Source organism: Argopecten irradians, chromosome 13 (genome assembly GCF_041381155.1).
Source record: "Argopecten irradians isolate NY chromosome 13, Ai_NY, whole genome shotgun sequence".
Taxonomy (NCBI): domain Eukaryota; kingdom Metazoa; phylum Mollusca; class Bivalvia; order Pectinida; family Pectinidae; genus Argopecten; species Argopecten irradians.
Window position 1 is genome coordinate 27,052,670 of NC_091146.1, and position 27,423 is coordinate 27,080,092.

Here is a 27,423-nt window from a genome sequence, read left to right on the forward strand (position 1 = left end):
AAAAAAATCTTTTGAAAAATAAAACAATTATAAAAAAAAAAAAATCTAAATACCCCCAAAACATTTATTTATGCCATTGCATTTCTTCATGTATGGCATATGGTTTTCGAACAAATGCTTTGGAAACCAGAAAACAACTAACTTTTTTTTTCAAAATTTCTTCCAAAATTGGCAATTTCTGGGATCAATCCCAATTGTATGTAGGTCCCAAAAGTGTTTCTGCAAACACTATTTTCGGGATTGATCCAAAAGTTTCCAGGTAACAACAGTATTTCTGCCACCGAAATGATTTTTGGGATTGACCCTGAAAAAATGTGTCGATACAATACAACCAATAAAAAATTTCTCAAAATTATTTCTTGGAGGCAGAATATGGATTAATATGGATGGGTTCTTTGCTTGTACAAGATGTTTCAGTTCTTCTATGTTCGCTTTAAATCCGCGTATGTTCCATTGTATGATTGTATTGGTCGTATGTTTCTGCTAAAACGTCCACGGGACCGATCCCAAAAATGTTCTTCAACTCAACTTCTCTGCTTGCTTCCAAATAGAAATTTTTCAATGTCTTGATGTCATATGCTTTCCTAGGATGTTTTTTTTCTAAATCTTCTGTCATTATAACCACCCCTCCCCTCAATAAAGATAAGTCCGGCGAACTCCACCTGAACTACTTGACAAATTTTGATAGAATTAGTAGTTTTGTACCCAGAACCCTGACATAAACAGGAGTTGAGTAAAATATTATCTAGAGTTCTCCGATATGTCCCCTATTAATTGAGTTTATATATTAGCGGGAGTATACCGTATTAGTCATCTATCCTGGCGACATTTCTACATGTATACATTTTTCCTTAGAATTTATTCCATTATTTTAGACCATATTCAAACTAGTGATATTTTGTAAGATTACATATTACTTGAGGTACATTTGATCATATCTAACAAAGTTGATAAAAATGGTATGTGCAGGTATTAGTGGTGATTTTAAGATAGCTGTGTTCTAAATAATAAAAAAATAAGGTTGTGTGAAGTTGGCTCGATATACGACATTCGACATTCAACATTCAAACATCGTTGGCCACCAAGCGGAATTTTGAAAGTTGCGCAGCTCGACATACGACATTCAACATTCAAAACAAATAACCGGCCAACGAGAACATAATTTGAATGTTTTGCAGCTCGACTTACGACATTCAACATTCAAAATTTGAATGTTGTGCAGCTCGACATACGACATTCAACATTCAGAACTTGTGTATAACTGACAAACGAACGGACTTTTGGATGTTTTGCAGCTCGATATTCGACATTAAACATTCAGAACTTGTGTATAAATGACTAACAAACGGACTTTTGAATGTTGTGCAGCTCGACAATCGACATTCAACATTCGTTAGTTATATATTACTGACTTACGAACGGATTGTTTGAATGTTGTGCAGTTCGACATACGACATTCAACATTCAGAACTTGTGCATAACTGAATAACGAACGGGCATTAGTCGTACCGCAAGACATTCGACATTCAACATTTAAAACCAATAACTGGCTAATGAGAACAGAATTTGAATGTTGTGCAGCTCGACATACGACATTCAACATTCAGATCATATGTATAACTGACAAAACGAACGGACTTTTGAATGTTTTGCACCTCGACATTCGACATTCAACATTCAGAACTTGTGTATAACTGACTAAAGAACGGACTTTTGAATGTTGTGTAGCTCGACGTTCGACATTCAACATTCAGAACTTATGCATAACTGTCAAACAAACCGACTTTTGAATGTTGTGCGGCTTGTTATTCAACATTCAACATTCAACATTCAGAACTTGTGCATAACTGACTAACGAATGGACTTTTGAAAGCTGTGCAACTCAACTTTCGACATTTAACAATCAGACCTTATGTATAACTCACTAACGAACAGACTTTTGAATGTTGTGCAGTTCGACGTTCGACATTCAGCATTCAGATCCAATAACTGGCTAACGAGAACATAATTTGAATGCTGTGAAGCTCGACATATGCATACGACATTCAACATTCAGAACTTGTGTATAACTGACCAAAGAACGGACTTTTGAATGTTGTGCAGCTCGACAATCGACATTCAACATTCGTTAGTTATATATTACTGACTAACGAACGGATTTTTGAATGTTGTGCAGTTCGACATACGATATTCAACATTCAGAACTTGTGCATAACTGACAAACGAATAAACTTTTGAAAGTTGTGCAACTCAACTTTCGACATTTAACAATCCGAACTTATGTATAACTCACTAACGAACAGACTTTTGAATGTTGTGCAGCTCGACATTCGACATTCAACATTCAGATCCAATAACTGGCTAACGAGAACAGAATTTGAATGTTGTGCAGCTCGACATTCGACATTCAACATTCAGACCTTATGTATAACTGACAAACGGACGGACTTTTGAATGTTGTGTAGCTCGACATTCGTCATTCAACACTCAGAAAATGTGCATAAACCCTTGCATTGCTTGATAATGTTATTTATACTAAAATAATAAGCATTAATTGGTTAAAAATAATCAATGATAGAATTTGGTAGAAAAATGAAACAGAAAGAAAAAATATATTTCTGTCCTGTGAATTTTCTGAATTTAACATTTGGATTATCTCCCTTGGCTGTGATTAAGTTTATAATCATCTCCCTTGCCTGGAACTCTCCATTCATGAAAAAACAAAAGGCGATCTGTTTACTGAACAGCATGTTTTAAGCCTGCTCATAGTTGCTGTAAACTATTTTTTTAGCCTTAATATGCGTGAAGAATTGGAGAGGAAGTGACAGGATTATTTCGGTAAGATTCTTTATCTTGCAAGTGCTTTAATGAGACATAATTTGAATAAATTCCAACATAAAATCAATTAATATTCTTAATTATTCTATTGCTTGCTTGTACCAGTGGTGTTTTTGCAATTGAAAACATTTCTAGTAACCTAGGTCTAACAGTTATTTATGTTATCTAGAATAATCTAGGTTTTTAGTCATTAAAAATACATACTAATTTTTTGTATTTCAGGATTTTTGAGAAATGAAAATGAAAACAGGCAATGGTGGTTAGTAGAACTTTTTAGTCTAAAGGTAAGTAGACAATTAAATAATTAATATCTTGTTTGATTGATTCCATTCATGTTTCTCAGTTCCTGTACATTCCTTTTAGTACTGTACATTTTTTCATTACTGTTAATTCTTTAGTGTTAAATGAATTATTTATTTGTGTATATGAATGTCCGTGTTGACATTTCCATGTAGCCTCGTTTTCTTTTAGTACTGTATAGTTATATCTTACTGTTAATTCTTTAGGGTTACATGAATTATTTATTATGTGTATGAATGCACTACATCTTCTTTATAGAAATATTGACATACTGGTGTATTTGGATGTAGTGTCAGACACAACAAAAATGATTTAAAGTACTCCAATAGGTTAATGATTGTTCTCTTAAAAAGAATAATTGATATTTTAACATTTTAAATTTCAATTTCTAAAGGCATTGACACCCCAGTGCTGCGGCAACATTATACATGTATAATTTATATCATTTATTGTTCAATCATCAAATGTACACAAATGGGTGTGTGTATGTTTATGTAATGTATCTTTGACCATTCGTAAAAACTTTTCTGTCTCTAATTCTGATTATATTAAACTAAATTAAAATGTTGACTCGTGCTGTCTACTCCAACATTATCTATATCATTTAATTTTTCAAATATACAGTTTGATTTTGAAAACATTTAGAATAAAATTTGAACTTTTTTTTCTATTTTTAATTCTAGAATGACATCTGCATTAATAGACTCAGTGGATCCGGTATTGCTGAATGACCAAATGTCAAGATGAGATATTTCCACTAAATGCCAGTGCGAGACCTATAGTTATTGTACATACCATCGAAGTGGAGTTCTGTTTAGCAAACAGTATATCAATCATTCTTTCACCGAGCCATATACATGAAGCTGTAGAATATTAATTGTAAATTGACCAAGACAGTTTGGTGAAGTGTATGATATCAAAAGGCAAAAGCGATATTTAATAATTCTGATCAATTAATCAGCTTGAAGTGACTGAGTGTAAGATGTAATTTCAGGTTTGCTACGGATACTTTCACAAATGAAGTGATATGGATAAAGTATTTTAGCTGATTTTTTTTAATGAGGACACGAAATGTTGTGAAAGGTTAAATGAATATATTTCAATCTTGTCAAGGTATTTTGAATGGTGGCATACAAGTTTAAAGTGTGATGACTAATGAGGGCATTTGTTTGTAGTGTGATTACTGATGATATCATATTTTATAGATTTACAGTTTTAGGATTGATGAAGGCATTATCTTATAAATTTACATTAAGCGGACTAATGAGGACATTATCTTATAAATTTATAGTATGAGGACTAATCAGGACATTATCTTCTAAATTTACAATATAAGGACTGATGAGAACATTATCTTATTGATATAGAGTTTTAGGACTGATGATGGCATCATCTTATAAATATACAGTTAGAGGACTGATGATGTCATAAATTTACAGTGTTTGGACTTATGAGGACATCATCTTATAAATATACAGTTTGAGGACTGGTGATGTCATAAAATTACAGTTTGAGGACCGATGAGGGCATCATTCTATAAATTTACCGTAAGAGGACTTATAAGGGCATTATCTTTTTTTTACAGATTTAGGACTGTTGAGGGCATTATCTTAAAAAGTTTAAGTAAGTGAAATGATGAGGGCATAAATTAAAAGTGTGAGGACTGGTGAAGACAGTATCTTTTAAGTTTGCAGCTAGGAGTGGTGAGGGCAATGTATATTCGATATTCTGTGACTTTGTGAGTGAGCATACTGTTATAGTTTGGCATGGTAGGGGATAAAGTATAATGATTATTACCCTGTCTTGTGTCTCTGTCATATTGGATATTTTATGAATTCCAGTATGAAAATTAAAAAAGAAAAAGATATTAATGTACAGGTATTTCATCATAGATATGGTCACTTCACTATTCTAATAGCATCTGGTTATAGTAAGCGACCGTGTTTTTAATTTATTCCAGCGGATTAAAAGTTCACAAAATAATTCCTATTTAGGCTGTTTTGTCTCTATAGCTGTTCCCCCCTCATATCCATATATATATATATATATTATATGTATGGTTTGGTGAAAGGAATTAACTGTATTTTTGGTGTCAAGTTATGTCACGGTTCACATATTATAGTGACAATACAATTATTTTTTATTTGAAAGAGGAGGCAGTAGAAATATAATAAGAAGTTGCTAAGGAAAAATAGTGTTGCTAGGGACATGTTCAATGGCAAATGGTTCTAAAATCTTTCTTTTTATATAATTTATTTATTTTAAGCAAACTCAATAAGCTTCCAGCAGTGATATTTATTTTTTTAATGAAACAAATACAACATTGAAAGAATAATAAAGAGAAATGACCCTATTTTTCTAGTAAAAATGTGTAAAAATGACCTAATTTCAGTCATCCAATAAGAAAACAGATTAATTTTTCAACCCATTTTTATTTTTCTTTCATTACTCAAACATCCATAAATGATCTTCAGTAATATAAATTGCATGGCAAATGCACAGATTTTCCATATTTATTCATTATTTTTTTGGAAATCAGGGATGTGACTATGTACTGTTACCATAGCAACAATCCTATAATTTTGGATGTTTTAATGATGATTTATTTTTAATCAATATACTTCATATTATGAATATATATTGTTTTCATACTAATGTCACTTTTATAAATGCTTGAATTTTCCATACAAATATCCTTCGTTTTCAACATTTTTCCAATTATGCGACCTTGTTGCCATGGCAATCAATTTTCCATTCGAATCAGTAAAAATGGCCTTCCAAACAACTTAATTCTCTATGGAATTTGTTTCTTTGCCAAAGGGGGTATTTTAAAGTATATATTTTGAATTTCTATTTTTTTCACTTTCCACCTAAATCTTGATGCTTATTGGCACGGCCTCTTAAAGATTTTATACAATTTGCTCCCTATGACCTTGAATGAAAGTCAAGGTCATCCATTTGAACAAACTCAGCCCTTCATCCAAGCGATCTACATGTGGGACAGTTGCCAGGTACTGGCCTCTGGTCGGTGGGTTTTTCCCCGGAGACTCGGCCTTCGGCTTTCCACCATTATTTCTTTATGACTGGCTATTAATAGGACGTTCAAGTAATCAAACCAAATGAAGAATCCGGAGAAAAACAACTGACCTAGCTACTAATATACAATATTGATTGTGTCCGTTGAATTTTTTAGCAACTTAAAGATGTTCATCTTCAAGATTATCCAAAACTCAAACTGGGTGATCAGGTGGTGTAGTGGTAACGCTACTCCCCTAGATACCCTAGCTGGCCGGACATAGAAATGTAAGGGATCACCTGGCGATCACATGGGTTTTCTTTTGATACTCCCACTATATGAATCCTCACGCTCTTATTACATCCGGATATTTTGTGTATCTATATAGTCACCGAGTAATCGAGTAATGTCAATTTCATTGAAAGATAAATTTTGAATGACTTTTTCTCTCTAACAATAAAGAAGAGGGTTTTATAAAGAGAAAAAAAAATCCTACTAAATGTACTAATAAAGTGGACATGCTGTAGTATATCAAAACATTTTTTTTTTAAAGTTATGTAAAGGTTATATTCTACATGCTTAGTGTCATTACCAAATTTCATTGATGTTTGTTATTTTGTTATGCATTCTTATGTTTGGTACTATGCGATTATTTCACACAGTTGTCTTTCACTGAGGATGGTGGATTTCAGATGTAGTTTGCATGTGTGTCTGTTTTGTGACCCAAGCGTAAGTGTATAATTATCTGTTAATATGAGAACTTGTTTGACTATCTTTCTTTGTTGATACATCTTGTTTTTGTGTTTCAGAAATAAATTGAATAATATTAAAGGTTGATATGTGTCAAATAACCATTGAATTTCCCATTTCTTAGATATCGATCTCACTGTCATCTGCATCAAACAAATAACCAGACAGCAGAAATACACTATAATATGATAGTGAATAATAATAGTGCTGTATAATCATTTCAAAGACAGCCCGTACACTGTTAGCTCTAGTATGTATTTATAATACGTGGTCATCTGTATGACGGATGCGACAGAATACCAGAATACACGTGTTACAAGTCATCGATTTATCGATTCATAAACCTTGTCACCTAACCTGAAGTAACTGTTCAGGAATAAAAAACACACGTTAAAAATATACTAACCGAATTTGGATTTGCTCCGTGCTCCAGCATCACCTTAACGATATCTACGTTTCCAGAAGATATTGCGTAATCCATGGCCTGAAATTATACAATGTTTTATGACTTAATGGTATGTTATTGATATTAATTTATTTAGATTTTGTTTATCTTATTTCCCTAACTATATTATAAAACATATATTAGTGTATGATAAGTAAAAATCGTCACAGTTTTGCATAAATATACATGTCTTACCATATCATATGACACGTGAGCTATTGATATTACCAGGACTATATATTTTTTAAGCATTGATGTTACTATTTTGCAACTTTATCGGGATATGAAAGAAAGTCTAATTGGCGGATTCTAACAAAAGTTTGCAAACAAAATTTAGTTTATACCATGATGAAGTTTAAATCATAGTAACATCAATTCTTGTACTTAATTTTCCAGACTACTCGATAAAAAAATATTAACTTTAAACATACGGTTCGATTAATTTTCCATGGATTATTTTTTTTCAAATTAATAAGCAACGTCGACGTCTCTATTGTGACGTCATTAAAACATCGGGTTTGCCATCCTTGGATTTGTTTTCTTGATAGTAGTCTCTGAAAGGCTGATTTACAATGTAGTATATAAAAACATTTTTTTTCTAGCATTTTTGGAAAGACGTCATCGTTATAACTATTGGCCCGGAACCTAATATGGTAGCGCGGACAAAAATATACTTTATCAAATTATCAACATTATGGATTTCGGTACATTAGAAATGCAAGTTTTATAATCAGAAGTAACGATTGTAAGAGATCACTGTGATATATTCAAACCCGGTAAATATTTGTATCATTTTCTCACAATAATGTAACTCCATGGCACCCAAACATGAATATTCTGTTATCCTATTTAATATTCATAGTAGACTGAATGGATCAACTTGAAAACCAGAGAAATGTCTGATCTCGGAATGCGGCAAGGCTGTAACTTTTCAAACCACTCTCAGGTCCATGTACTCAATCCATGAACAAAGATTGGTAATCAAAAGTTAGTAAATCGAATTCCTGTTACTAGATAAGTGTGATGTGATCTTAATTGGAGCATATCGTAGAATGCATTAGATGTTAAACATAAACAATGTTGCACTACGGCTAGTAGACACTTACACCTATAAGTCATATCGACTTATATAGGTTTAAAACAATGGTATGACAATATTTAAAACTGTTGAAATTACATGTATGCTACCAGTAAGAACAACCCAATTTTAAAGACGAATGGTGTAAAGGTTGTTTACATAGGGATTTTCTTACCAATTAACATAATACAAAATGTATAACGGTCGAGATCCTGGTAATATATTAAGATTATGCTGTAGCACGATTGTGTGCACAAATTATACTCTAGACCAATACGTATTTTAATAGAACCCGTAAATAGAAGGGAACGATTATAATAATCACATATAACGTTTTAGAAACCCTTCAGTTTTTATATATTGCCGTTTCGGATTTAAGTCGATTGACATTATTTGTCCTTCATTTTATATTGATATCGAGATCAAGCTTTATCATCGGACACCAGGGATGGGTATCTATAGTTCAGTTTGTTTCGTTGACAAATCGATATTATATACCTTAAAGTAGTTAAATTATTTCGTTTTTATGATACTGTTCCAATTTAACGATCAACGATAACTCATTGTACGAGTTATCAAGATGGTTTATCACCCTTCTCTTATTTACTCTTAGTTATGTCTTTAAATATGTATGTAATAAATTAAAGATGCTCCACCGCCGACAAATGGTGTTTTTTCACAATCAAAATTAGGAGAAGACGATTTAGTATTTTTCTTCAGTTACAAAATTTACTTATTTACACCATTACCACCATTGATAAGTTTGAGCATCTAATTTTACTTCAAATTAAAAATATGAAAAATAATTAATTGCACTCGGAAAAATTCAGTGGCACTATATCCTATATGGAATGAAGTACTAATTTCGCATGCACCAAAGGCAAAATGAATAATTTTATATTATTTTTTGTGTTAATTAGATATATATATATACACGATAATACACCAATTATTGTTCAAATAATGAATATCATTTATGCTCTGTCGGCGGTGGAGCATCTTTCAGGAATAGATTATCATTATACCCTCATAACTTCAACAAAATAAAAATCTATTCCTTATATTTACAGTTTTTTTACGCAAATGTATATAATTAATTCTCGCGGCAGTTATTTTTAATTAAAATACCCATATTTTTTTTCTCTCCCGTCATCGTCAACGAATTAGATTGAACAGCTGATTGGAATCTACTCATTCATATGTTCCCACCACAAGTGGGGTCATGGCCCCATGTTGCTACGCCATCGGCTATTCCCGTAATAATAGAATCGCGGTACGAGTCGTGCTATCATTATATACTGATAATGATAATACTAGAAAGCATGGTTATTGAGTCTATGTCAGTGCAAACTGTAAATATATGTGAATGGTTTCAAGATATCTATTAGAGAAGATCCACAAAACAATTATAAGACTTGTTCACATGAAAGCGTGGGGAGGGGTATATCATCCGCTTGAGATACATCAATGTTATCTTTACGGAAGTAGGTGCTAATGTACCAGTTTTGCACTGCTTTTATCATGGTGGAAGTTGCAGTTATCAAAAATATCGCTGACAAATCAATCTATGACCACGTGTATAACTGCCCTCTTGTAATTAATCAAAGTATATCAACTTTCATCTGAAACGAAATAGCTCTGTTGATCAATTTTAGACGCTGTTTGTTTGTTTGTATTGATAAAGGATAGTTATGCTGCCATATATTCTATAATTTATGTCAAGTTAAATATTAGTTATACATTATCAATTAAGAAAGAAAGGATACAACGCTTAGTTCAAATATGTTTCCTTAGAAGCTGTTCGTCTCCAAATAACACACTCAAATCGACCAAAATGCATTCTGGACCTAGGCATGGCCCAACAAAAAATCAGTTAAAATCTCCATTGTTTATATTTTGTTAAAATCTGGAATGAAATGTATACACCTTACGAGGTATGCATACAGTTCAATAAGTGAGTTTTCCTCATTTATTAAATAGTCTCTATATAGAATATAAAATTAATAAATATATACTATTATTTATAGCAATGTATTCTAAAATGGTTGAAAATGGAAACGAGTTTATTACATGGTGAAAGATAAACGTGTCTAATGCCTGCGAATGTTGTATCTGTAAGTGTAGGGAAATATTATATATGTGAGTTTAATAGGCCTAAAATACCAATCTACCGCGCCCCTCCACGAATGGATCATAATTCCTGTAAGCGTTTTTTTCAGGTCACAGGATCTCTGAAACTTTGTTTTAATTGTTTGCTACCGCAATGTCTTATATATTTCAGAAATCGGATAATGCACAGAATAGGAACCACTTTACGGTATACGTTTGGAATTATTGTGCATGTGTTTCATAGTGAAACTCTCAGACTTGATATGCGTGTTATACATGAGACACTGGTGTACTTGGTTCACATTCTGAGCTCTGTTCATACCTCGGCCATTCTTCCATAATTATCGTAGTATATGAATTAAGTAAGAAAATACGTTTTTAATGTCAAACTTCCATGGATTCATTAAGATTCGTGTTAATTCCGTTATTTTGTTTGGCTTAATGAGCACTGAATTCGGACATGACAAAATCAATTCCCGAAAATAACCATGCATCGAAGACATATCCATGTGGGTATACGACGTGATACACAGAACGTTGCTTATTAAGTTTGATTTTATGTAAGCGACGACGTCCGCCGACTAAATAAAAACGTTCCGTCCGAGCCGTCCTAAAAAAAAAAAAAAAAAAAAATAAACCGTTACGTCATGAATAACCTACCAAGCAGAAAACTGCACATCCGTACGTCTTGAAATAATTACGTACGTTAAATTCCGAACAGTAAAACATGTCCTAATCCGACATCGTAAAATACTTACGTCGTTATGAGCTGACCAGTATTAAAACTTCTAGATCGATGTCCAAAATCTGACGTTGTATGTAGTTGGGGTTATGACATCATATTTATAAGCTAATTGTCCTGAACAAAAATTAAAGCGATTAAAAGAAACTGCGACAATTTGTTATATTTATATTATATTTTTTCCTGGTGGTTATTATCTTTATCTAAAAATATGAAAATAATGTATTTGTTAAAAAATCCGGAAAACGACATCGTGCGACAAACCTAAAAACCCCATTAATATATTTTAAAACATGGCAAACAATTACTGAATGGAATATTTTTGACATATATGTGACTTTCTCCTTAAATGAACTGAAAACTTTTTTATCTTGTCTATACATTTATTTATCAAAGTAAATTTAGGAGGTGTACGTCGGGGTTACAGAAATTAATTTAGTGACAAAAGGTAAATACGTATAATTTATGTTATAAAGTTATGTTACCCTGCATGGATTCGCAGGTGTAAATTATATAACTCATAATAATTTAGCAGCATAAATTATTTTTGGTAAGTGCATATACACTTTAGAATTATATAAATGGACAAATTATGCCTTTTTTAAGTTTAATGCTGCATGGCCATGCTATATTTGATTTAACCTACCGGCATATAGAAGTTCTACAAAAAAAAAAAAAAAAAAAAAAAAAAACGGGCTTCATTAAATTAGCAACAGTAAACATCTTATAACGGTAATGTAAGTCAGTGGCGTGCAGCCTAAAAGCCGTCTGCTGAAAAGGGAGATAATTAGTGGTACCCGGATGTTGAGCGCCCTCTTCATCTTCCCTCATCACGTAAACTGAATCGCAGAAACATTTCTCCGTCTTATTCAGGTAAGTTTACTAGTAGAATGATATTTTTAACAATATATGGTTTGTGAAGAGCATGTTAGAGATGTCCGTCTGTCAAAGTGAGTTCTAGTACGATGATTTAGTTTTCATTTAAAGTTTATAAAATGGTCAGTCTGATGTACCAAATTCAGGCTTCCGCCATTCAAAAGCGGCTTGGTGGTGACGTCAACAATATCCTTTTCTGTTATCTCAGATCGGAATCAGCAAGGTTAAACGTTATTATATGTATGCATTGTAGTTTACCTGTTTCTTTTTTTATCGTTATGAATGCCATGCTCACTGTATACCGCTGGATTTGAGAGTTAGCCCGTAACAACTTTTACATTGTCATTCGAGTTGTTCCTATGGCACATGTTCATCAAATTGAACAGGTTTGTAAACAATTATGCATTATAGGTTCTTTTATAATATACTCGTTCAGTTGGTGGTTTTTGTATACATTGGTTTATAAAAAAAACAATGTTTGTAAATATCATCATCGTGTCACAGGTTTTTTCTTCTATTTATTCAGACTTTGCACCTTTCAAATGTTGGAGTAGTATGCATCTTAAAGACTGTGTAAAAAAGATAATGGGAAGGTAAGTTGAAAAAATACACATGAATAGATACCCGTATCATTAAAAGTAATCCTTGTTATTGGTCTGTGTAAATTAACTGAACAGAACATCCATTTTAGTTTATTTTACTAAAGTGATCATTCATATATCGATATTTACACATACAAAACAGAGTATTTGGGAATATGAAAACAAGGTTAAAGCTTGTATACATTCTTCACATCCATTTTCTTTAAGTCAGTTACTTTATTCTAACAACAGAAATCTATTCGTAACATTTGTTTGTATGAATACCAATCCCATTATCTAATTTGAATTTGTTTTATTTCAGATTGAAGCGATGTCTGCATTCAATATGAAAGGAAAGAAGGGGAATTTGTCTTTCCAAATTCCAAATCTGTATTCAATTGTGAAAGGAATTGGACTTTAATATATCATGCATCTAATGTTGGAAACAAGATTAAATCGTTTTGAGGAAAATACCAAAGGGAATCGGTGTATGTTAAAGTAAATTAAGATGTGAAGCTTAATTAACACAAATTTTAAAATACAAGATTAAGGTTAATATATGCTGTATTGGCTTTTATTTAGGCAATTGTGTATTTAAATATCTTTGAATGTGTTTCTCTGTGTATACCTGGTTTCCATGTACCGGTATATGTATTTACATCTTGTAAAAAGAAATCGACTCTATTAATACATTTTCATTGAATTAAAAGATGATTTTTGTTTGAATTTCAGAATGCGCACTTAAAACTTCTACTATAAGTAACCAGAAAACAATAAACAAACTGAACATCAGGTGGATGTGGCAATTGCCACCTGTCTTAGATATGCCCTGGATAGGCGTGGAGAAGGTGACCGCCAAAATGCAAAAAATAGCAAATGGAAAAAATACTAATATAAATTAAAAGTTACATTTTATCTAAATATGGTGTTTTTAATAGCATATATCCTTATCATTTTTGTATGAAACATATTGTTTCATATAAAAGTGATAAAGATAATGCTTTGGACGTTATAGAAAAAACCTCAATCGTTAATTTCACGTCGGTTTATGACGTCTAATCCACGTCGGGTTTATCACGTCTAGGAAACTTTCATTTTAAACTAACATTCAACTTTTTTACAACGTCATGATATGACGTGGATTCAACGTGGATACAATGCCATGTACCCGCTGGGATAGGTTTCAATTTAGGATGTGTGTGACACGGTTGTGACTTAGGGTATACAATTATAGTTAAAACGTGGATGTATAGTGATAAATGTATCTGAAGAAAAACCTCTCCTGAAAATGAACCTCATCCAGAAACGACGCTTATTAGCAGATAAAACGACCGAATTAGTGCAGTAAGTACGCATTAATGAATATTAAAACGCTACTTATATATAAATACCTAACTCGTAAATCTTACTTGAAACGGAATAAATATTGTTTACTTCTATTAAATAATCATCTGTTTTAAAAGTGGTATTCACCGGTAATGTTAGTAATTTAAACGTGGTATTAGCTGGTATTAAAATAGTTCTTGAGACATGCGCTGTTTGGTTATAACAACTTTTGATTTTTACTTCACACAAATCAAGCTTGATTTATTATCATAACTTGTATATCTGGTTAATAGAAATAAAAGTTTTAATAAGAAGCGATCCATTGCGTATGTAAAAACAAAATACAAATATATATCATATAAAACGGGTAAAAAGTATCAAAGACAGAGTTTTGAATGTAACAGGGATATTTTGTCTGGAACTTATGCATTTGCCGTTTAGTATATGTTTGACTTATTACAATTACAAGCCCACCGTGCTTGATTATTTAACTACCAATAAGTAAAGTGCTTATTGTTACAAATGTTTAATATCGTGGCATTATTCTATTACCATAGTTAAAATAATGATTTTGCAGAAACAACAGCCTTTATATATGCCTGTCTGATGAACACATTATCTAGAATCACTTACGCTTTATATCAATCCTTGTCCTCCCCGCCCCCCCCCCCCAACAATAATTGATCACACTCCCATCTATATCTCAAACATTTTATTTTGAAAAAAAAAGTTATGTAAATGGTTATATTCTACATGCTTAGTGTCATTACCAAACTTACATTGATGTTTGGTATTTCGTTATGCATTCTTAAGTTTGGTATTATTCGATCGTTCGACACAGTTGTCTTTCACTGAGGATTGCTGACTTCCGATGTAGTTTGCATGTGTGTCCGTTTCGTGACCAAAGCGTTTACTAAGTGTATAATTATCTGGTAAGATGAGAACTTGTTTGACTACCTTTAGATTTCGATCTCATATGATGTGTACACTGTCATTTGCATCAAACAAATAACCAGACAGCAAAAATACACTATGATATGATAGTGAATAATAATAGTGCTGTATAATCATTTCAAAGACAGCCCGTACACTGTTAGCTCAAATATATATTTATAATGCGTAGTCATCTGTATGATGGATATGACAGAATACCAGAATACACGTGTTACGAGTCATCGATTTATAGATACATAAACCTTGTCACTCAAACTGAGGTAACTGTTTAGGAATAAAATACACATGTTAAAAATATATCATACCTTATTTGGATTTGCTCCGTGCTCCAGCGTCACCTTAACGATATCAACGTTTCCACCAGAACATACTGCGGCAATCACGGCCTGAAATTATAACAATGTTTTTATGGCTTAATGGTATGTGTGGATGGTCATTAATTTATTTAGATTTTTTGTTTAAATTATAGTAACACCATTGCTTGTACTTAATTTTTTCCAGACTACTTGATAAAAAAGATAACTTTAAACATACGGTTTCGTTTTAATTTTCCCATGGATTATTTTTTGTTCAAATTGATAAGCCATGTTGACGTCTCTATTGTGACGTCATCAAAACATCGGGTTTGCCATCCTTTGATATGTTTATTCATAGTAGTGAGAAGAAAAAATATCTGCCTATCAGAAAGTCTGATTTACAAATGTAGATATAAAAAATAATGCAATTATTATAAGCATTTTTAGAACAGACATCATCGTTATAATGATACCTAATGGCCGGACCTTAATATGGTAAGAGCGGACCAACATTATACTTTAATATTTTATTCAAAATTATAGCATTTCGGTACCGGGTGACGAATGCAAGTTATACCTAATTCAAAAGTAATTGATCCGTAAGAGATCACTGGGGTAATCAATCAAACGCCGAAAATATTTGTAATATTTTCTTCACACTGTTTATAAGCTCAATGGCAACCGAACATGGACAGTATGATAATCATATATAATAATCATAGTATAGCCCCCATGAGAAAAAAAAAGGAAATTCAACAAATTTAGTAAAAATCGAAATTTCATGTTACTTGATCAGGGTTATCGTGATTTTAACTTGGAACGTAATCGTAGAATACATTAATATTTTCCAACATAACACAATGTTGCACCAGGGCTAGTAGAAACTTACACCAATAAGTCATATCGACTTATATAGATTTAAAACAATGGTATGGACAATATTTTAAAACTGTTAAAATTACATGTATGTTGCAAATAAGAACAACCCAATTTTAAAGACGAATGGTGTAAAGGTTGTTTACATGGGGATTTTTCTTACTAATTTAACAATGTATACAAAATTTATAACAGTCGAGATCCTGGTAATATATTTAAGGTTTATGCAGATTTTAATTTGATACTGGAAAGTACAAATGTACCCACGATTGTGTGCACAAATTATACTCTATACCAATATAATATAATCCGTTAAATAGAAGGGAACGATTATAAGAACCACATATGTTTTATATATTGCCGTGTCGGAGTTAAGTCGATTGATAATTATTTGTCCCTTCATTTTATATTGATATCGATATCAAGCTTTATCATTGGACACCAGAGAATGGACATTTATAATTCAGTTTGTTTTGTTGACAAATCGATATTATATACCTAAAAGTAGTTAAGTTATTTCGTTTTTTTAAAATACTGTTCCAATGAAACGATCCAACGATAACTCATTGTACGAGTTATCAAGATGATTTATCACCCTTCTCTTATTCACTCTTGGTTATGTCTCTCAATATGTATGTCATTGATGTAAATGGCTTCAAGATATCTATTAGAGAAGATCCACAAAACAATTATACTACTTGTTCACATGAGAGCGTGGGGAGGGGTATATCATCCGCTTGAGTGACATCTATGTTACCTGGACGAAGTGAGTGTGCTGATGATGTACCAGTTTTGCACTGCTTATATCATGGTGGAATTTGCAGTTATCAACTATAAAATATGAAAATATCGCTCACAAATCATCCATGACCACGTGTATACCTGCCCTCTTGTTATTAACCAGAGTATATCAACTATCATTTGATACGAAATAGCTTTGTTGGTCAATTTTAGACGCTGTTTGTTTGTATTTATGAAGGATAGTTAAATGCCGCCATATATTCTGTAATTTTATGTGAACTTCAGTATTAGTTTTACATTATCAATGAAGAAAGAAAGAATACAACATTTATGTCAAATATATTTTTTATTAGCTGTTCGTCTCCGAATTACACACTCGACCATAATGCACTCTGGAGCAAGGCATAGCCTAAAAACAAATTAGTTAAAATCCAAATTGTTTATATTTGTTAAAATCTGGAATCAAATGTATACATCTTACGAGTTTTTCCTCATTTATTAAAAATCCCTAAATTAAGATATGAAATTAATAAATATATACTATTCATTAAAGATGCTCCGTCGCAGACAGAGCATATAAACGATGTCCATCATTTGAACAATAACTGATGTATACTCGTGGATATATGTGTCAAATTAACAAAAAATGCATATGAAATAGTTCGTTTTACTTTTGGTGCATACACAATCAGTACTTAATTTTATATAGGGCAAAAGTGCGACGAAATTTTTTTCGGGATGCAATTAATTATTTTTTATATTTCTATAATATTTCTAAGTAAAATTGGAAACTCAAACATTTCAATGGTGGTAATTGTGTAAAGAAAATAACTTTTGTCACTGAAGAAATATACTATAATTCTCTGCTCCTGATTTGAAATTGAGAAAATCACCATTCGTCAGCGGTGGTGAAATCTTTTAAGCAATGTAATTCTAAAAATAATTTAGGAAAATGGAAACGTGTTTTATTATATGATAAACGTGTCCTAGACTGCTGCGAATGTTGTATCTGTAAGTAGTACAGGAAATAATGTCTATGCGATTAAGATAGGCCTAAAATACAAAATTGACCGCAACACTCCACGAGATGTGATAATAACTTCCGGTTAGCGCTTTTTTCAAGTCACAAGAATCTCAGAAACTTATCACACACCATTCCCTATTTTGTTTAAAATTGTTTTGCTTCTACAATGTCTTATATTAATTCAGGAAATCGAGATAATGCACCAGAAGAGGACTACCGGTATACGTTGGATATTCAATGGTGCCAATGTGTTCATCCCGGTTATGTGGGAAAACATCTAAGACTTTATATGCGTTGATATCCATAGAAAGAACTGGAGTAGCTTGGTTTTCATACGTCTGGAAACTGTATCATTACCCCGAGTCATTTCCTTACATTAACATATCGTAGTGGATGGATGTTCAAGTACGAAATTCTTCGGTACACAGATCAAGCTCGAATCTTTTTAACATAACATGTATATAAAGAGAGTGTATCTTCAATACAAAATATACAGAGAATGAAGTGAACCATATCGTAAGTGTTAAGAAAAACAAATATTATATATATTTAAAACGGAATAAAAATTATCAATAGACAGAGTTTTGAATGAAACATGGATATTTTTTTCTGGAACATTGACTAATATAACTACAAAAATAAGTAAAAGTGATTAATGTTAGCAAAAGTTTAATATTACGACAGGTAAACCCGGTCAACATTCCAGTATCGACACTCACAGTTACACGTGTTTTATGCTATACACGTGCATGTGCATTGTACAATTGAACTTGTCCAAAAAAGTAAACAACAAGTATGCCGGGAGGGGAGGATCCAGCAAAACGAATGAGAGAATCTACAAGAGGCAAAAGTCAATGCAGAAGACGAAAGTCCACCCACAATGTCTCGGAAAAAAACCAAAAAAAAAGGCAAAGCAAAAAAAATTAATATGAAAAAACGACAAAAAACTCTTGATTTCTATACACACAATCTTAATGAAACCTCCTCGAAACTTCTGAAACCACAGAAAGTGAAAACCACAATACGATAGATGAACGCCTAGTTAGGATAGAAGCAATTCTTAATAAACTCCTTACAAAAGAACACTAGTGTAATTTTGTTACTCTGGAACAACACAATAAATTCATCGACCGACTGACAAATTAATTTTTCACAACACTTGGAACACCACAAGAAGTTTCACAGATTGAGTCTTTTGAAAAGCTCGATGGACAGATACTAAAATTAGAGCACAGAAATCTAGAATTAGAAAAACAAGTAAAATTACTGACCACTGAAAACGAGTACATTCAAAATCAACTTGGCTGTCTATATTTAAACGACGAAGGAAATTCGGACGACGTAGATATCGCGCATCGATTAGGTGAATTCAAAACAAATAGACCACGGAACATTATTTATAAATATGTCAGACGGAGAACAAAACTGAAAATAACACAACAGCTTCAGAATCCGGGAACAAAGAAGACTAACTCCGGAAAAAAGCCATAAGGAACTATGCCGAGGAGGACACTACCGCATACAAACCAAACAGATCCTAAACTGGATCATTATCAAGGTCAACATATAATACCGGCCATGTGTGAAGTAACCGTGTAAACTCAACGACCGTAACCATCCAAGGGAGTACAACGATTCATTTAAAAAGCCGAAGAAGATCTGTTGGGAAAGCTCGTGTAAACAACTAAAAATAAACAGCCAAATAAGTTCAAAAAAAAGTACATTAACCTTTTGTTAACATAGTGACATGATTATTTCATTGAATTCTATAAATTGTAATTGATCATTATTTTGTCGTGGACATATGTGCTGCCGACGCATGTGAATGTTGTGAGAATTTCAAGTACAAAAAAACTATTTTTAATCTAATATTACTATCTACAATTGCATACGGATGAAAATTAAGCAATGTCCCGGAAAAAATGTGAACACTGGATCCCCTCCATTACTACTGCATAGTGAGATAATGGTCACATATTATAAGACTTTTTTGAATGCCGAAATAATTTTAAAGCAAGATAAAATCAATTTGTTGTTTATAAGCTACATAACTTGTTTATTTACCAAGATCCGTTACAATTATCACAGGGCTATAAAGTGGGGTGATGATAAGTAGGTAATCCCCATGTACCCCTCTGGCAAGTGTTTCGAAACATGTTTATTATAGACCGGTATGATGTCTAGTTTCATTATTATGCTTGTTGCCATATGACAACTAATGTCCCCATGGGGGTCATATGGCGGCCATCTTGGATTTCAGGTATCATAATGGCCAAAAGTACGTGTACTAAAAAAAGTACACAAATCGCATCAATGAGGTCGGAAAAAGAGAGGGAACAGCCCGCATAAAAATTATCAAAAAATGGCCAAAATGACACATTCGCATATATGCGCATAGATAGCGAACCAGACAACACACAGAGGCAAATCAAAGCATGTTTTTATATGATTGAAACATGCTGAATACGATTAAATCATAACAATGACGTTACGTCTTCTCATTTTTGTGAAATGACGGGAGAACAATGAAATTTTTCAGCTTTTTTCCCTAAAATATCAATAAATGTCATAAATTACATCACAAGTAAAACAATTGATAGACAAAACAACTTGTACCAGTCATTTCGAATTGCACTTACGCTTGTGTAAACATATGTGTATTTTAAAAGGATTTTATGTTTTTTTAGCAGAAGAATCGTGGACATCCCCCTCCCAACACTACTCATAGAGAAAAAAATCTCATTATTATTATTACATAACTTACATATTTCCTGATCTATGATTCAGACAGTTCCAAACTACAATTACATCTCTTAACAGCCATGGTCATGTAAGTATGTGCCAGGTTTATTGGTGGAGGAAAGGCGGAGTTCCCGCAGAAAAAACACCGCCAGAAGTCAATACCTGGCAACTGCCCCTGTAAATTCGAACAAGCTACCCAGAGGTGGAGGGATTGTGGTTATATGTCGAGACATCATAACAATCAGCCTTCCCGGCCCCAATTACAACTAGAACGTGGTTAGAACCGTAATAATCCATTCTTTTAGTGAACAACTGGAAACATAGAATTTTTCATAAATTGTTGGCTCGTGCCAGAACGAAACGTACCACTGTGTTCGAATTATTATCCTTGTGTTTTTTTTGTCCTGAGGACACGATGGTATATAGCACAGCTCATTACCACAAAACTAAATCCTTTCGGTATCACGACTGTTACTTTGGTTTTCATCAAACTGCTGCATGTTGGCGTAGGTTTTCATCACTCCAGGGAAATAAATGTACACATCTATTTCGACGATTCCCTCATACTCCACCAAGTCTAGGAATCGTTGGAGCGATGACAAATGACAGGTTGGGGGGCTTACCTCGACGGCCATTGCCAGTTGGAGAATGGTCTGGGCATCAGGTCTCCGAGCACATCAACGTGCTGGAGATAAGGCTGTTCGGTTGGCGCTGCAGGCTTTTCGGAAGATTCTAAATTCCAAGGTGGTTTGTGTGACTACAGCCAACTCTACAGTTGTCGTGTATCTGGAAGGAAAGGGTGGGGGCAAAGTCCCACGTCATTTGTGCCCTCGCTATTCGTGTTCTTCTCTTCTGTCAGGAAATGCGGTTGACTCTCTTAGTCCAGCATCTTCCAGACAGGTTGAATGTTCTGGCGGATACTCTTTCCAGGCGCCGCAAGCCGGTTGTGACAGAAAGGTAGCTAAATCTCCCGATCTGCGAGGGCATTTGCTAGATGTGGAACATACCTCATATAGACCTTTTCGCCACTTCGCACTAATTGTCCACTTTTGTCTCTCCGGTGCCAGACCAAATGACTTGGGCTGTGGACGCTCTGTCTCTCGACTGGGAGGGGATAAATGGTTATGCATTCCCTCCATTCAACCTGGTGGGCAGGGTTCTAATAGAAGTTTCGGTTGCATCATTTTCCCCTCCTTCTGATAGCGTCCCTGTGACCGAGACAATCCTGGTTTCCGGAGCTCTTGTCGTTTCTCTTGGTGGATATTTCTCTAGTTTTCCCACTCAGAACCACTCTCCTGCGCCAGCCTCGGTCCCGGAAGATCCATTCAAGAGCGTGGAAGCTATCTCATGAGGCCTCGCTCAGTCAGGCTTTTCTTAAGACTCGTCAGCTCGCATCGCCCGATCAATAAGTCTTCCTCACCTGGCGTCTAACAATCATGGAAGATCGTCTGTGATTGCTGTATCGACACAGGAGATTGATCAGGTCAAAGCCTCTGCCCAGCTGATTGCGGATTCCCTTCTCGATTTGTTTAGGGAACGCAAAGTTGCCTCTAGTACTATTGCAGGCTATCGCATGGCTATTTCCAGTGTACTGTATTATCATGGTAGACCAGAGTTAGGGACTTCCAACTCTTTGTCTCCATTAAGATTTTTACTTTTGACTTCCTGCTTGCTTTTGCCTCAGACCGTAGAAGGAGTGATATCCATCTATTCACTTTTCACTGATCGTGCTTCGTTGGGCCAGATATAGCTCTGTTACCCTACTCACTGATCCTGCCTTTTTGGTAAAGATTCACAATCTCTATTGAGTCGAAGGAGAATGATCGGCTGCTTTGTTCCAGTCGGACGCTTAGGTTTTCCCTTGATAAAACAAGGGGGCGATGTATTATTCTTGTCCATTAAACAGGGTTAGCAGGATTTCTCCTCCCAGTACATCTCCAGATGGATATGTTAGATGATCAGGATTGCTTTTGAGCAGTCTAATTATCAATCTGGGGCGAAATGCAAGGAGATGGCCCATGGGGTTAGAGCCCTTGCGGCTTATTTGGCTCTCCATAATGGGTCATGGTTCCAGGACATCATGTCTGCTGCCTTTTGGCATGTAGCTGTTGTTTTTAGAATGAAGAAAAGTGAAAAAATGATAATAACACATTGATCACAAATCACAAAGTTTTTTGTTGTTCTTTAATATGCCTGGTATACGATAACACTGGTAGCCCTGTTCTGTTAATTTTCGTTCTTAAACTGTTATTTTAACCATATTCGTGATTTTCTAACTATTTATGTTGGTTATATCTGTTTTACTGTTATTATCAAAATTTTAGTTATCTTAAAACTAAAAAGCATGTTATTATTTTCTAGCACACGTTATACTTTTGCTGCTGTGTTATCTCTATCTTTGCATGCGTTTGTCTTTTTTAAATGATGTTAGATTTAGTGGCTGATGTTATTATTTATTTTGCATTGTTATTCATTTCATTTCACGTGTTAGTGTCAGCAATGATTGTTAATGATTTTGTTTCCCATGTTATTGCCAGAATGTTACGTGATTTTTATGTGAAACTTTGTTAGCATCAACAGAACATGTGATTATTTACGTGACCACGTTACGAGTATCGTTGGAAACGTTATTTTTTTTGAAAGCGTTATTTTTTTCGTGGAAATACCACTGCCTATTGTTCTCATTGACCCCCTACGGCGACAGCGCAGTGAGCCGGCGGGCGAGCTTCGCTAGTGTGTTGACCACTCACCCATAACGAGAGCACGGCTCCCAAGATATAGTCGACTGGCGGTATCGCTGTCACTGTATCGCTACCGTATCGCATGTGCTGTGCAACTGAGCATGGAATATATATAGTTTTCAGTTACTATATTTACAGTTCTTTTTCTCCAAAGTTTGCATTCACTGTATAACTTTATTGAAAATTCCTTACATATTAGGGTTGTGATGGAATCGGCAAAGACGTTTAAATCCTTGGAATCGGTCATAGTTTAACTACACTGTACAAAGATTTGATGTTTTTTAACATATTGTGTATTTCAAGTTTATTGATTATTACGTTATAAATATAATATATAGATATGTTTCTGATAACGTACGTAATCTGTTTTGATTAACGAAATTGTGTACATTTCTTGAATGGCTGATTAACAAAATTATTTGTCGAAGTTATGCATATTGTGGAATCTGTTTTGATTAACGAAATTGTGTACATTTCTTGAATGGCTGATTTATATATATCACAACATTATTTGAGGCATATTTTGGAACAAGTGCTATATATTCAAAATGAACATTACAAAATCTACTATACCGACGGTAATTCTATATGATATGTCGTATCGTACAGGGAAGACACAAATAAATATCAAATGCACGTCCCTTGAATACAGTTACAATACGCATGATGCAAACTGACATGCATTTATTTAATTAAATACACTGTTTTGTACGTTTTGTCTACGTTATGAAAAGTGAAATATATATATTCAAGTTCATGCTAAAATCACTGTCAAATCAAACTCCATTGTATCCGACTTGCTACCGCGCAGGGACATGTAACATGCGCAGCGACCCGTGAAAATTGCCCGCGGGTCAAGCAGTCGTGGATCTTTTATTTTCGTCAAGTATTATTATCTACGCTAGAAGGCCGTTACCATTAATTTGTATGTACTGTTTGGAATCGGCTTGTTAACTTAAGCCATTAACTTTTAACTTCAACAAAGATTATTGAAAAATGGTACCATGACATAGAGTCATCTAGCTAAAGGAAAACTATACTCTACTATCAAAGAATTTGTGTCACGATAAAATGAGGTGTGTTCTTTTTTCAAGACAGTCGGAGTCATTAGTTGCCGGACACCTAGATATCCGCATTTCGGTGTCAGGACATGTATTGTGGTAACGAGACTTATTTGGTGCGTGACGTAATCATCACTATGCGAGGCAGCGCAGCTCATCATGCCTGCATACGGCGCTCGACACACCTACCTATGATTTTCAAATACGTATTTTCAACGATTGGGGAATCTTGCTACGTTTTTCTGGTTATTTTCAATTATTAAATAGCATTGTCATGAACTTTCGTTTTCTTATAAAATTTTAAGCAATTCGGGACGAAAGCGTAATTGTGAGAACCGCGATGAACAACTTAAAACTGTACAATTTCACCTGGATGCGGAGGCTGGTGGATAATTATGTATATTTAATGAGGGTAAAACTTTCGTGTAGATTTCTTACTTTTTTTCAATGATTTTTGCATTCTTTCTAAAGACTGTAGTAAAAAGTAACACATACTTGTATTCATCTTAGCAAGGATTTATAAGTGAGAGGATTCGTGACTGTCTCTTTACTTACGAAACACCACGCGAGACGCTTATAAACCGGGAATAAAAACCATTTTTCTCAACAAATACTTGTCTTATCGAGTCAAACGAAACACCAATGTAAAGTTAATCAAATTTCACAACGTTTATAACTTGCTTTAAAGACAGAAGATTTAGAAGAAATGTCTTAAACTATCATTAAAAAAATACGACAGCTCATGAAATGGAAGCACGCTTCAGAAAGTAAGACGGTATCCCTCGCACCCCCAAGCTACATCAAAGGCTGCGTCCGCGGATATCAAAGGAAATCAATCGTCGCCAACGTCACGGTCAGTGCACAAACACAAAAGCGCCTGCGCTGTCTTTGTCTACAACCCAGTGTCACTTATCCTTCTCATATACGTCCTTGATCTTAGCGATTAACATTTTTTCTACATATTTAATTCTCCCTTTCTCTTTCTTTCTTTCTCTCCCTCCCTCTCTGAGTGACAGGTCACAGCACTTACAGGTTCTCGCCATGTCTGCTAGTGTGTTTATCGTGTTTAGACAGGAATTCACACTAGACCTATACACGGTGGAGAAGGTTAACGGAATCGTGATGCGCCCTGACTTACGAGGCTCGACTTACGGGGTGCTTATATTTCATTGTATTTAGGCGGCACTAGTAGGAGCACGAAGCGAGAAAATGGCCGACAATAATTGTATACACTTTATAGACAAAGATATTGAAAGGGAACATTAACATTGAAAGTTGCTAGTAGACGTAAAAAATATCTTTATGAGTTGCAAATTGGTTGAAATCTTAGCGAAGTACGGGATTGGCTGGGCGGGTGGTTACGTTATGTATAGTAATCTTCAGAATGTGCACACAAGTCATCTACAAGTATTTAAACCAGAGACTTAAAGAATTTGTGCAGTCAAAAATAATAATTTCAGTTTTATACTAGAAATGGCTTTATCAGACCGTGTGGAAACCTCTCCGTGCCGCGCGCGACCGGAATAACCTGTAAACCGCCGATATCGAGGTCAAATTTTCTGACCACCCGATCATGCATATTTTCTAGCTCTAAACCGTGTGACGTCATAATAGTCCGTGGCTTATAGCTGTACTATAACTGATGTGCTATCACTTACATCGACGGTCACAGGAAAAGCCGATCAAAGATTTTTTTTATGATTACTTTTGAGTGAAGTTAATCGTACAATAACGTTGGTTCTAATATAAATAACTAAAAGAGTGAAATTCGATGTTTCAAATACTCTAATTTATGCTCTAATAGCAGGTATCTTCGTGTAATTATGAAAGAAAATCCACACAGAAATAAAAGTTTCAGATTTTTTGTCGAGGAGTTCAGCAACGAATAAGCTTTAATTAGATAATATTTTCTTGTAGTCTGTATCTTTGATACATTGTGAATTGCAAAGTTTGTGACTGTAAAATGAAATTTTACGTTACAATTTAAGAAATCCTTGATTAGAGCATCAAGGATATGATGCTTGACATACGTACACACCGATGTTTGATCATTACAAACGTTGTGTTGTGTGTTGCTAACCGAATAAATCGAGATACATTTATTGTAATACCGTAAAACGTTTCAACATGTGGTAGAAAGAATTTACTTTTGATATTATAAAAGATCATATAATTGAGATATTAAGCAAAACAAACTATTTTTCCAGACCGTGCGGTCGCTTTCAATTTTAATCGATATACGAGTAGATACACCGATATTATAGATATATAATTAGCCATGCCTTTGGTTTGATGGTTATGTAATGCCTTGACCAGGATGTTGTTTACCTGTACACGCCGCCATTCATCGAACTCACCTGCAATTACCTGGCCGCGGGCAATTTGCTATTCGGTGGACTATATCGGGTATTTGCTATTGTCTTACTGTCAATCAGGTTAGGTCATCCGTTAATTGGATTGTGATTTGAATTAAGGAAACGACGTACATCTATGCTCTAGGTTTTTTATTGTCACCTCCATTTTTAAAATGAAGATGTAAAAGCAAATGGAAATAAAATATACCTGATCATACCTAGGAATATATATTACATACACATATATATATGTCGTACACGGGTAAAACAAAAATGGAAAGTGACTTATTCAGAAACAAAAATGGTTCTAAGAACTAAAGGTTTAACCTAAAATTATTCCAGTCTAGTACTGTAATTACGGAATCGTCACATATAGCAATCTTCCGTAATTTCTAAGGTATTAGTAAAAATTCTAAGCATGTATTTTCACAGTTTCGAATCTAAATGTACATGCATAGTCATACAAAAAGGGTTACAACAATATCACACTAAATATACTTATCTAAATATCACTTAGTATATTTTTAAAAAAGGTACAAGATATTATATCTATTTATAATCCCTGTATACAGG

The 27,423-nt window shown here is 33.9% G+C and overlaps 3 protein-coding genes and 1 long non-coding RNA gene across 8 annotated transcripts in view; 2 read left to right on the top strand and 2 right to left on the bottom strand.

The window, feature by feature from the left end:
- The window catches only part of LOC138305998 (uncharacterized), a 343,209-nt gene extending 335,841 nt beyond the window's left edge, over positions 1-7,368 (bottom strand). The window contains exon 1 of one of the 2 annotated variants that reach the window (XM_069246307.1): positions 7,311-7,368. In XM_069246307.1, coding sequence (XP_069102408.1) covers positions 7,311-7,340 — 30 coding nt within the window. In that variant the 5' untranslated portion in view covers positions 7,341-7,368. The remainder of the gene's footprint in view (positions 1-7,310) is intronic. The other variant, XM_069246306.1, reaches the window with a different exon arrangement.
- LOC138306001 (cyclin-dependent kinase 4 inhibitor B-like) overlaps positions 1-27,423 on the top strand; it is a 637,657-nt gene that overhangs the window by 429,751 nt on the left and 180,483 nt on the right. The window lies entirely within an intron of this gene.
- On the top strand, positions 12,118-13,217 carry LOC138306680 (uncharacterized). Its single transcript, XR_011205892.1, has 3 exons — positions 12,118-12,151; positions 12,681-12,747; positions 13,058-13,217. It is a non-coding gene; the product is annotated as an uncharacterized lncRNA (long non-coding RNA).
- Positions 14,860-27,423, bottom strand: part of LOC138306541 (putative ankyrin repeat protein RF_0950) — a 53,731-nt gene continuing 41,167 nt past the window's right edge. The window contains exons 6-7 of the mRNA XM_069246990.1: positions 15,321-15,401; positions 14,860-15,018 (exon numbers count right to left, since the gene is read on the bottom strand). Coding sequence (XP_069103091.1) covers positions 14,860-15,018; positions 15,321-15,401 — 240 coding nt within the window. The remainder of the gene's footprint in view (positions 15,019-15,320; positions 15,402-27,423) is intronic.